Below are 11,462 nucleotides of genomic sequence, written 5' to 3'. Positions count from 1 at the left end.
TGAGCCTTTTTTCTTAGAGCACTCAGCAATTTACTCCTACTCCTGTCACTTCTTCACACCTAGTCTATTTGAAACAGCCAGGGGCTTCCTCTAGGAAGAGTACAAGGTTAGAAGCAGCAGCTCAACAAAAGTTGGGTTCAGTGACTCTAAAGCTAGACTAGACATTTAATGCTGAACTCTCTCTCTCTTAAGATATGGAGATCCCACATACAAATCTGTACCCCGACCGCCTGAATTTTTTGAGAACTAGTAAAGGGTTCTTTTGTGTTAGTCAAATAACTCCTCAAATGTCTTTTTCGCAGAGCCAGTGTTAGGTGGAAGGTGGTTATTCAGAAAGGAGGTGACTTCACTGCGCGTGGAATCCTTGTGGCAATCCTTCCTCTTACCATTTCCAAGACATCTTTGAACTGTACATTATGCAAAAAGGCACTTTACTTCTGATGGTTAGGTCTGCAATCTAACCCACTGGCTGAAAATGGTTGTGGAGCACCTACTTTTATCAAGTGCCATGCTCCAGAAATGAAATCAATTTGTAGATAAGGGAGAGGTCTTAAGAACAGCTGTTGGGTGATTTTGTCTGTGGCAACAAAAAACTTTGCGTCTATTAGGGTAAGGAAGGACCCAGCATCCAGATGAATGGAAAGAGGCTGCAAAACCAGTTTTAGCATTTACTGGTTGCATGCCCTTGGGAACGTTAGTGCCTCTGAGCTTTGGTTTTCTTATCTGTAAAATGGAGGTTGAGATCTAGCATTAAGCACAGTGCCAGGCAGAAGTAGGCGATGAGAAAATGATAGATATTTGCTCTAGTGATTATAGCCAACGAGCCAGATTTGAGTTACTTTAGTGGCTCTGCAGGAAGTCGAGGCAGAGGTGGAGCAGTAGGAGCTCATTCAGGGAAAGGGTACTCTGGTTTTGCTATCAGATCTAGCAGCACCGCCCACGCGTCTTACTCCAAGGCTTCTGCCTCCGAAAGCTACTTCTCCAGAGGCCCAGGCTACATCCGAGAACACCACCCAGGGTACTTGGACACCTCGGGGACGCTTGTAGTTTGGCTCCTGGTCCAGCCCAGCCCGAGCTGGGCCAGTTGGATGTCAGGTTGAACTCACCTGCTCTGCAGGTGCTCACCGCCCGAGGCGTGACTGCGGAGGACTGCGGGCGCTGTGGGCGGGAGCTGAGACTATGAAGCTCCAGGCGCACGGCACCCACCGCCCAGTCGCCGCAGTGGCTGCTGGGATGCGCTGCAGCGAATGGTCGCGCCGGGCGCCGCTCTGAGCGACCTTTCACCGCGCCCAGCGGTCCCTGGCGGCGGCACAAGGCGGAAGCCATGGCGGAGGCGGTGGCTGCAGCCGGCGGGATGAGCGCGGGCTCCGACTGTGACGCAGACCGGGACCGGGATCCAGACCGGGACCGCGCCACGCGGAGGCTGCGGGTTCTCTCGGGCCATCTGCTGGGCCGGCCTCAAGAGGCTCTGAGTACCAATGAGTGCAAAGCGCGGAGAGCACCGTCGGCTGCCACAGCGGCGCCCACGGCCACTCCCGCCGCACAGGAGTCGGGCACCATCCCCAAGAAGCGGTGAGTAGCGGCTCTGGAGCGAGCTGGTGGCGAGAGACCAGGCCGCGACTATGCTGCTTGGCGGCACTGGCGAAGTGGGAAGGGAAGTGACACCGGTGGGCAGAAGGCATCGCGGTCCCTGAGAGTACCGACCCATCTTTCTTCCAAGAGAGAGTGGACGAGACCTTGAACCCTGTCAAGAAGGGGACGAGGTTAGAGAGTAACAGACTTGAAGAATTCTTATTGGTGTAGCCTTTAAAGAGACCCCTTTTCTTGGATTCTCAATACCGGGAATTCATGCTCTATCTTAAATTAATACTTTGGGTGCTAAGGTCTTGGAATGGATAGAAGGGGTTCTGTTGTGCTCTTTCGAGGAGATTTAAGTTTGTACTAGATGATAGGTCTCTTCTAATTCACGCAGGCGAGAAGTAATGGTTCCTGGAAGAAGGTACCGACTAGTTTCTGTGGGTGCAGGTTTCCGCTTGCTTAGGAGCCTGGTCTTCAACTTTGAGGAAGGAAATCTAGAGGTGGGTGAGAAGCAAAAAAACTGCAGACGATAGTTAGTGAGTTTAGGGTGTGATGGTAGCTTTTGAACTCTTGTGTAACCAGAACTGAAAGACCCTCGTCTGTGGATGAGGCTGTTCTCTTGATCATGACTTCTGACTTTTTGGAGAAATCTTAAGCCTTAATGGAAGCTGCTAAGATAAGCTATTTTCAGAGATGTGGATTTGTCAGCATGGATAAACGTTGAGAATGAAAAAACTATTGCTAATGTTTAACATGTATTTCAATGTGTCAGAGATTGTGTTAAATCTAGTATTCCTTTGCTCCTCTGCAAACTATGAGGCAGATGCAGTTGTATCTCATTTTACAGATGGAAAAATTAAAAAGATTTACAAGCCTGTTGCAGGCTTAGCAGGTATAATGTGTGGCAGGTTAGAATTCAAGAGCATATCAAATTAACTTTAGGGCCAAGTTCTTAAGCTTTACTGCTTCTGATTAATTCATTTATTAATTCAGTATTCATTGAGTCTTTCCTCTGCTGTATACACATTGCACTAGGAATACAGAGATTTAAAAATGCAGTGTTTACTCCTAATAGCCTAGTAAAGTTATAATACAGTGTAATAAGAAACTAGCTGATAACCATAGCAAATGTCACTTAACCCAGTTTTGGGTGTGTATTTGTTAAGGCAAAGGCTTTCCAGAATAAGGATTGTTTGAGAAAATCTTGAAGTTTGTATTGGAAGTAGCCTGCCAAAGGAGAAAAATGTTCTTGTCAGAAAAAGTGTGTTCATGGGTAAAGCAGTGAGAATAGGGAACTGCCGGGAGTTAAGTGTGACAGAAGAGGGTGAGAATGACAGGGGATGAGGCTGGAGAGACTCGTCTTGTTTGCAGGATTTTATGTGAGGCAAAACATGGTTACATTTACCTTTTTGAAAGATTACATAGAGGACTGAATTGACAAAGGTTAAGCATATGGAAACGTAGACCTGAGTTTGAATTTCCACCACATAATTCCAGCAACATGACCTTGGGGAAGTCATTTAACCTCTCTCAGGGCTTCTGTCCCCTCATCTCTGAAAATGAGGACAATAATTCCTGCTTGGCAGTGTTACTGTGAGAATTAAAAAATATAGAGTTAATTGATCAAGAGCTTACTGCAGTGCTGATTATATAACCCCTCAACAAATGATAGATGGATTTTTCATTGAGTCCAAAGACAGGAAGACCAATTAGGAGACTATTATCCCAATGAGAAATGCTATGATTCTGAACTAAGGCATAATATTTGGGGAGGCAACCTATTGGAAAAATAATAAGAGGTCAATTTTCCATAACATGGTTACTGAATGGTGGGGGAGGAAGGAATCAAGGATTACATCTTGGTCTTGGCTTCACTTGATATTACATTAGCTGTCATTGGGTTTAAAACTCACATTTTCTAAATGGCTTCATGTACATTTATGTCTGTTCATTTGTGTGCATCTGTGTGTGATTGTACATTTACATGCAGGCTCACATTCTTAGAATTAAGTAGGCAAGGGCAGGTGTGTTCTTTATGATTGGATTTAGGAGCCTTGGTTTGTAGTATTTAGAGAAAAATACTAAGGTTTGTAAGGCACATTGGGATTGAGGCTTCCCAAGGCTGAAGGTGATTGGGCCCTTGTATGGTTACACCATGGTCTGAGGGCACAGCTGTAAGCCATTGATGGCATAGATTACAAAGCTCTGGTCTTTAGTTCAGGGTTAGGTGTAGTTAGTTGTAAAATCTAGTCATATAAAACTTTTGAAGTTGGAATCAAAATATGAGAGAATACAAAAACTTGTATTAGATGAAACATTAGAAGTTTCCTGAGAGTGATCTACTTAATATATTGTTCACAGGTAACCCAGGTCTCTCTTTTAGGGAAGGCAAATAATGGAGCAAGAAGGAGCCAGCATGTATAGCTAATAAAGTGAGTGTGACTGTATGTCAGTCATTGGAATTGTTTGGTGATGTATATTTTTTGTATAACTCCTCTTTTATTACCTTGGATGATGTCATGGGTTGTTAATTCTTTTATTTCATGACTGGTTATCATCATGAAATGAGAGGAGTGACTTCTTGAAACTCCATGTTTTCATTCCTCTAATAAAATAGACATGCATATCTTAATTTACTCAACATTTTTAGAGTAATTGCTGTATGACAGGTATTATCAAAGACACTGGAGGTGAAGATGAATAATAGGCCTTGGCCTCAGTTCACAGTCCAGCAAGAGAGATACACATTCCAGCACAGGTTGAGTAGAGCCACTTAGATACAGGTACAGATGTAGCACACAAAAAGGGATATAGTCTCTCTAGAAGGTCAGGGGAAGCTTTTTGGAGTTGGTTTTAAAATATGGGTGATAGTGTGGTAGGTTGATTAGATGGGGCAGAGAGTTTGTATTCAAGCAAAGCAAGAGGATATGAAAGTGTATGTTGTATTTAGGTAACTAAGCAATTCAGTATCGGTAGAGGTGCCAGTAAAATGAAAAGAGAAGGGCCCTGACCTGTTATAGAGGCCTTTGGCCTGTAGGTCATTAGTCCATTCATTTATTCACTTATTCATTCACTCATTCATGTGTGCATGTTTGAGTACTTACTATGCAACACATAGTAGTGAACAAAAACTCTGCCATTATGGACTTACATTCTAGTGGGAGTAGAGATAGTGAAAAAACAAGTAATGTAGTACTGCTGGATGCCAGATGCTATTTAGTGTAATGAGGAAAGATGAAGTAGCTGGAGGAGGGTCTAGGCAGTGGAGAATTCTTGAAGGAATTGAACTGGGAAGGCACACAATCAGAGTGAGTTTGAGAGAAATCACTCCAGTTGAGTGTTAAGACTGGTTTGGAGAAGGACGAGGATAAACATAGGGAGATCAGTTAGGGGAGATTATTTTAGCGGAACAGGTGAGAAATAATGAAGGATTGAACCAAAATAATGGCAGTGAGAATAGAGAGGAAAGGATAGATTTGGATTTTGGAAGTTAGTGCATTGGGTGATACTTAAAATTATGTGGCTTATTGCCATGGGGATGGCTAAAGTAGAAAAGGAATGACAGAATTCTGAGGAATGTGGACACGTAAGAGGGCTGACAGGCCAAAACCTGTTGTACTTGTCACATGGTCTCCTATGAGTTGGTTCAAGTTATTTCTGTCCAGGAACATATATTCTCATTATTTGAAGTTGCTGAGCAGAGTTTTGAGGGTAATGGTACACTTTTGGATTCTCTTTTTTCTTTAAGTGCATGTTGTTTCATGAACAGTTTCTTTTTGATCTTGCTTCCGAAGGCACCTTTAGATTCTTAAAAATCAAAGTAAATGTTAGTTAAATGTGTGACATTTTTATGCCTTGGTTTTGGATTTTTTTTTTTTTTTTTTTAGCTATTGTAATGTTAGGAAAAAATAGAAGAAAAAATATCCCCTATTGACTTCTGTCCCTCCATACTGATAACTGCTTTCACAGTTAGAAATTTTGAATCCAACCTTATTGTGGTTTTTATTAGTCAGAACTGTACTACAGCACTTTTTCCAGAGATTATAAACTCTTCTGGTTTAGATCAAAAGGATATCTGATTAAGAATGTTATTGTTTGATTTAATGCCATTTATACACACCATTTATTTATTTTTATTTATTTTAATATAAAGTACATATCAAACCAGTGTTTTCACAGATATTACTGCATAGAAATAGGCTAAAATAATTAAAATAATATTTAGTGTTTAGTATGTTCATTTTCTTAAGTACCTCTACTGTCTGAGGTAATAAAATATTCCTAGGTACTAAATCATTCTTATAAACATATTAAATTTATAAACACAGTGACCTTAAAGTCTTCATAATATTCATATGATATATGAACTTATAAGATTTCAACTTAAGATGACAAGTCTAAAGCTATTACTCAATTACATATTTTAAATTTGTTACAAGTCAGTCATTCTTACAGAGGAGATTCTCTCTTTTAAGCATTTGTATATTTCATTCTGGATCTTTGTGTAGTTGAAATATGCTTACTTGTTAAGAAAGGCTGTTACCATTCTAGGTAACTGCAGTTTTGTCAAGGGAGATTTGCCTCTCGGGTGAGATTTGGAGTTCCAGGTATCATTTTATCACTAAGAAAACTATTGTATTGCATGTAGTAGTTGGTCTTGCCAGCACTTCTGCAATTACCAACCAGAGGTTTAGGCCAGGATGATGACCAAATTCTTGTTGGCAACTTCACTGGGACTCTTCAAATTCTATTTATAATAGTCATGTCAGCGAACTCATACTATCAAGTGGGGAGTGTTCATGTATCTCAAGTCCTTCTAATCAAATAATATGAATTATTTAATTTGTTATATTCACAGTTTGCAACTCCCTCTCAGATTGATTATTTGGTTGGATTTTGTATTTCTTCTAAAGATATTTGAACTTTACAGGAATCCAGCATCAGGGATATTAAAAAGACACCCACTTGAATTCTATTCTGCTGTCAACTCAAATTTTATAAATCGACTCTGTCCACTAGAGCTTTCTGTGATGATAAAAATGGTCGGTAATCTGCACTGTCCAGTATATGATAGCCACTAAACACACGGAGCCATTAAACACTTGAAATTTGTCTAGTGTCACAGGGTAGCAGAATTTTAAATTTTATTTAATTTTAACTAATTAAGATTTAAATAGTCATATATGGCTAGAAATACCACGTTGGACAGCACAACTATGGGTTGGAACCTCTCATTACCTGTGCTTTTTCATTCCCAAATGAAGTTATTTTTCTGGGTTTTCTTATTTCTCTTAGTACCAGTCCTATAGTCACCAGCCTTCAGCCGTTACTCTTGAACTTTTCATTCTTTTCTGTTTAGATTGAACTCTCTTTTGGATTAATTTATTCAAATTAGTAATTCTATAGTCACTCTGCCGCTCATGTGAATCTCATCTGATCATCACGACCACCCGTTTTACCGATCAGTAACTGAAGTTCATAGACATTTGCCAGAAAATAGTGGTAGAGCTTAGATTTGAATCCTGATCTTTTAGCTCAAGTCTAGAGCTTTTTCCTTGATACTGTATTGATATCGCCAAGTCTTATTCATTTTTTCCTTCACAGTCTTTCTCACATCCATTTTGTGCATTCAGAAAGAATTTATCAGTCACTGGTATTCTATATGCTTGGGCTACATTAGTGAACAAAATGGACAAAGGTCTCTGCTCTCATGGAGTTTATATTCTAATGGGTGAAACAGAGAATTAACTAAACATAATAAGTGAATTGTTTAAGTTTGTTAGTAGAAGATAAGTGTTATGGAAACAAAAATGGAGCAGAGTAAGAAAGTTGAGTTCTAATTTTGAATAGGAAATCACTGGAGATCATGATATTTGAGCAGGTCCTTGAAGGACATGAGAGAGTTTAGCTGTGTGTATATTTAGTTGAATGAGTGTTCCTGACAGAGGAATAGTGTGTGCAAATACCCTCAGGGGAGGCACACATGTGGCAAATTAGTAGAGTAGCAAGGAGACTAGTGTAGCTGGAGTCAGTTTGTAACCCCTTACCCCCAACTACTGTTTAAAGTCTATGCCTTTTAAACCTCAGTTTCTAATGTACCTGTCTCTTCAGTTTTAGGCAAGGTCTCTTATTCATGCCACATTTTCTAGCTTTTACAGCTTTCCTTGTTCCAGTCTCCTGAAGACCTTAGGTTGTTTGACACCAGTCTTCAGAGTCTGTTGTCCTGGGGATTTTTTTTAAATTAGGAGGGAGCATTGAGCTATTGTCTGTTTACCTTTTCCCCATGATTTCTCATATTATGACTAATAACTCTAAAATCCTACTGTTAAGTATCATATGATGTAATATCTAGGCCTGGAGCCTTTAATTTGTTCATCAACTAGATACCGTTACCATCTCCTCATCTGTTTGAAACTTCATCTAAGCAAGTTTGTTGGCAATTTATTCAGTGTTTTCTGTGTGCTAAGTACTAGGAAGGATTAGCAAAATTAGTTTTTGCTTTCTGGGATTTACAGGTCTACTAAGAAAGACTGATGTATATTCTATTACTGCAGATTACTAGGTGCTGTAACAGGGAAGGGAATGATGATTGGTACAGCAATGGAAGGCAACTTCATTTTAAAGAAACATAGAAGGGCTGGGAGAGTACCATTCTATGTCAAGATGTTATGCAAAAATTCTTAAATCTGAGAGCGTTTGGATGAGAATAGAATTTGAAGAATTAGGGTAGGAGAATGGACAATATAGTAAAGTTTATAAAACTGGTATGGCAGTTGGCTTTAGTAATGATGGGACCTTCAGCTATCTGGATAGCTTTTAGAAGTCTTATGCTGATGAGAGCAGAATATTTGGCAGTTATTTTGCAATTATAAAAAAATGGAAGGCTAAATAATTTATTCTGAAATGTTATATATTTTTGTTGCAGAAAAAATAGAAAATAATAGATAAAATGAAGACAAACATCGAAAGTAATTAAGAGATAACCACTATAGCAGGGGTCCCCAACCTCCAGGCTGCAGACTGGTACTGGTCTGTGGCCTGTTAGGAACTGGGCCACAAAGTAGGAGGTGAGCAGTGGACGAGCAAGTGAAGCTTCATCTGTATTTGCAGCTACTCCCCAGCACTTGCATCACTGCCTCAGCTCTACTTCAGATCATCAGGCATTAGATTCTGATAGGAGCACCAGTCCTTGATGCCAAAAAGGTTGGGACTGCTGCACTATAGCATCTTGGCATTTTTCAGATATGAAGTGTATGTGTAAAGTCATGCTATAATAATGTCTTGAAACCAGTTTTTTGTTTTAATCTTTTTTTATTTTTCAATCACAGTTGACATTCAATATTATATTAGTTTCAGGTTTATAGCATAGTACTTAGACATTTATGTAACTCATGAAGTGATCCTCCCCCAAAAGTCTAGTACCTACCTGACACTATACATAGTTATTACAATATTACTGACTATATTTCCTATGCTGTACTTTACATCCCCATGTCTATTTTGTAACTTCCAACCTGCACTTCTTAATCCCATCACCTTTTCACTCAATCTCCCAACTCATCTCCCATCTGACACCCACAAGTTTGTTCTCTATATCTATGAGTTTATTTCTGTTTTGATTGTTCATATATTCCGTTGTTTAGGCTCCACATATAAGTGAAATCATATGGTATTTGTCTTTCTCTGACCTATTTCACTTATTGTAATACCTTCTAGGTCCATCCATATTGTTGCAAATGGTAAGATTTCATTCCTTTTTTATGACCAAGTAATATTCTGTTGTATAATTGTGCCACACCTTCTTTATCCAATCTTCTGTTGATGGACACTTAGATTGTTTCCATATCTTGGCTATTGTATATGAAATGTCCTTCTTTGTCTCTTGTTATAGCCTTTGTTTTCAAATCTATTTTGTCTGATGTAAGTAATGCTACCCCAGCTTTTTTTTTCATTTTCATTTACATGAAATCTCTTTTTCCATTACTTTACTTTCAGTCTGAGTGTCTTTAGATTTGAAGTGGGTCTCTTGTAGACAGCATATATATGGGTCTTGTTTTCTTCTCCATTCAGCTACCCTGTATCTTTTGATTAGAGCATTTTATCTCTTTATATTTATAGTAATTATTGATAGGCATGTAGTTATTATTCACATTTTTTTATGTTTCTTCTTAAAGAAGTCCTTTGAACATTTCTTGTAATAACTGTTTTTGTGGTGATGAACTCCTTTAACAACTTCTTATTTGGGAAGGTCTTTATCTGTCTTTCAATTCTAAATGGTAGCTTTGCTGGGTAATCTTGGTTGTAGGTCCTAACTTTTCATCACTTTGAATATTTCATGCCAATCCCTTCTGGCCTGGAAAGTTTCTGTTGAGAAATCAGCTGCCAGTCTTATGGGAGCTCCCTTGTATATGTAACTACTTTTCTCTTGCTGCCTTTAAGAGTCTCTCTTTGTCTTTAACCGCCAGCATTTTAATTATGATGTGTCTTGGTGTGGGCCTGTTTGGGTTCATCTTGTTTGGGACTCTGTACTTCCTGGACTTATATGTCTATTTCCTTCACTAAGGTAGGCAAGTTTTTCATCATTATTTCTTCAAACAGATTTTCAATTCCTTGCCCTCTCTCTTCTCTTTTGATACTCCTGTTATGTGAATGTTGTTATACTTGGTGTCCCAGAGGTCCCTTTTCTCATTTTTTTAAGATTCTTTTTCTTTTTGCTGTTCCAATTGGGAGTTTTCTGCTACCTTCTCTTCCAGATCACCAATTCAATGCTCTGCTTCATCTAATATGATGTTGATTCCACCTAACGTAGTCTTCCTTTCAGTTATTGTATTCTTCAATTCTGACTCGTTCTTTTTTTATGGTTTCTATCTCTTTAAGTTCTCACTAACCTCATCTATTCTTCCTCTAAGTTCATTGAACATCCTTGTTATCAGAGTTTTGAACTCTGTATCTGGTAGATTGCTTGCTCCCATTTTCTTTAGTTCTTTTTCTGAAGTTTTGTCCTATTCTTTCATTTGGGACATGTTTCTTCATCTCCACCTTTTGAATGCCTCCCGTGTTTGTTTCTACATTTAGGTAGATCTGCTATGTCTCCAAATCTTGGCAGGGTAGCCTTGTACAGAAGGTGTCCTGTGGGGCTTGTTGGCACAGTTAACATCCCTGGTTACCTGAGCTAGATGCTTCAGAGGTGTCCCTTGTGTGGATTGTGTATGCCTCTGTTGTAGCTGAGCTTTGATTGTTGGCATGTCATTAGGTCGGACTGACCTTCAGGCTGACTAGTTATGAGGATTGGCTGTGACTACAGTGAAGGAGTTGTTGTGTAGGGGCTGCCCCTATGGAGCAGGATTCACCTGAGCAGTGCTCTGATGCCTGAGTCTACCCTTTGTGGAGCTAATTGGGTGGTGCTCTGCTATAGTCTGAAGCCAGCCATTGGGTGTGTTGGTTTTAAGGTCCTTTAGAGGGGCTCTGGTGCAGGCCCAGGTCAGCTGCTGCCTGTGCCTGGACCAGGGCCACCTGATAAGAGCTACGAAGTGATCTGTGATTGGTAGCTGCCTGTGCTGGACTTGGAGGCTCCTGGGAGAGACTATGCTGTGAACCAAGGCTTTTTGCTGCTAGTACTGGGCTAGAGCTGCTTAGAAAGAGGTACAGGGCATGCCAAAGCCAGTCGTTGCTTGTTTAGGGTTTGTAGACCTTTCAGAGATTTTAGGGAAGCCCACAGATCAGGCCGAGGCCAGCTGCTTGTAACAGCCACTGAAAAAGATTCTGGCCTATGTGTGAGTTGGGTGGGATAGGTGCTCAAGGAATCACAAGGGTAGGGCGAATTTGATGGAGGCTCAGATTTGGCACTTACTTGCACCTGCAGGCTGGGTTGGGGACTTTTGAAT

General features: G+C 40.1%; 1 protein-coding gene across 1 annotated transcript in view; it reads left to right on the top strand.

Moving 5' to 3' along the window:
- Nucleotides 1-1,185: 1,185 nt before the first annotated feature.
- Nucleotides 1,186-11,462, top strand: part of AGPS (alkylglycerone phosphate synthase) — a 117,934-nt gene continuing 107,657 nt past the window's right edge. Inside the window, exon 1 of the mRNA XM_011356888.2 lies at nt 1,186-1,572. Within this exon, the coding sequence (XP_011355190.1) occupies nt 1,325-1,572 (248 nt within the window). The 5' untranslated portion in view covers nt 1,186-1,324. The remainder of the gene's footprint in view (nt 1,573-11,462) is intronic.

Source organism: Pteropus vampyrus, unplaced genomic scaffold (assembly GCF_000151845.1).
Source record: "Pteropus vampyrus isolate Shadow unplaced genomic scaffold, Pvam_2.0 Scaffold2, whole genome shotgun sequence".
Lineage (NCBI taxonomy): Eukaryota > Metazoa > Chordata > Mammalia > Chiroptera > Pteropodidae > Pteropus > Pteropus vampyrus.
The sequence above is the reverse complement of the archived record's forward strand: the minus strand, read 5'-3'. Positions and strand labels throughout refer to the sequence as shown.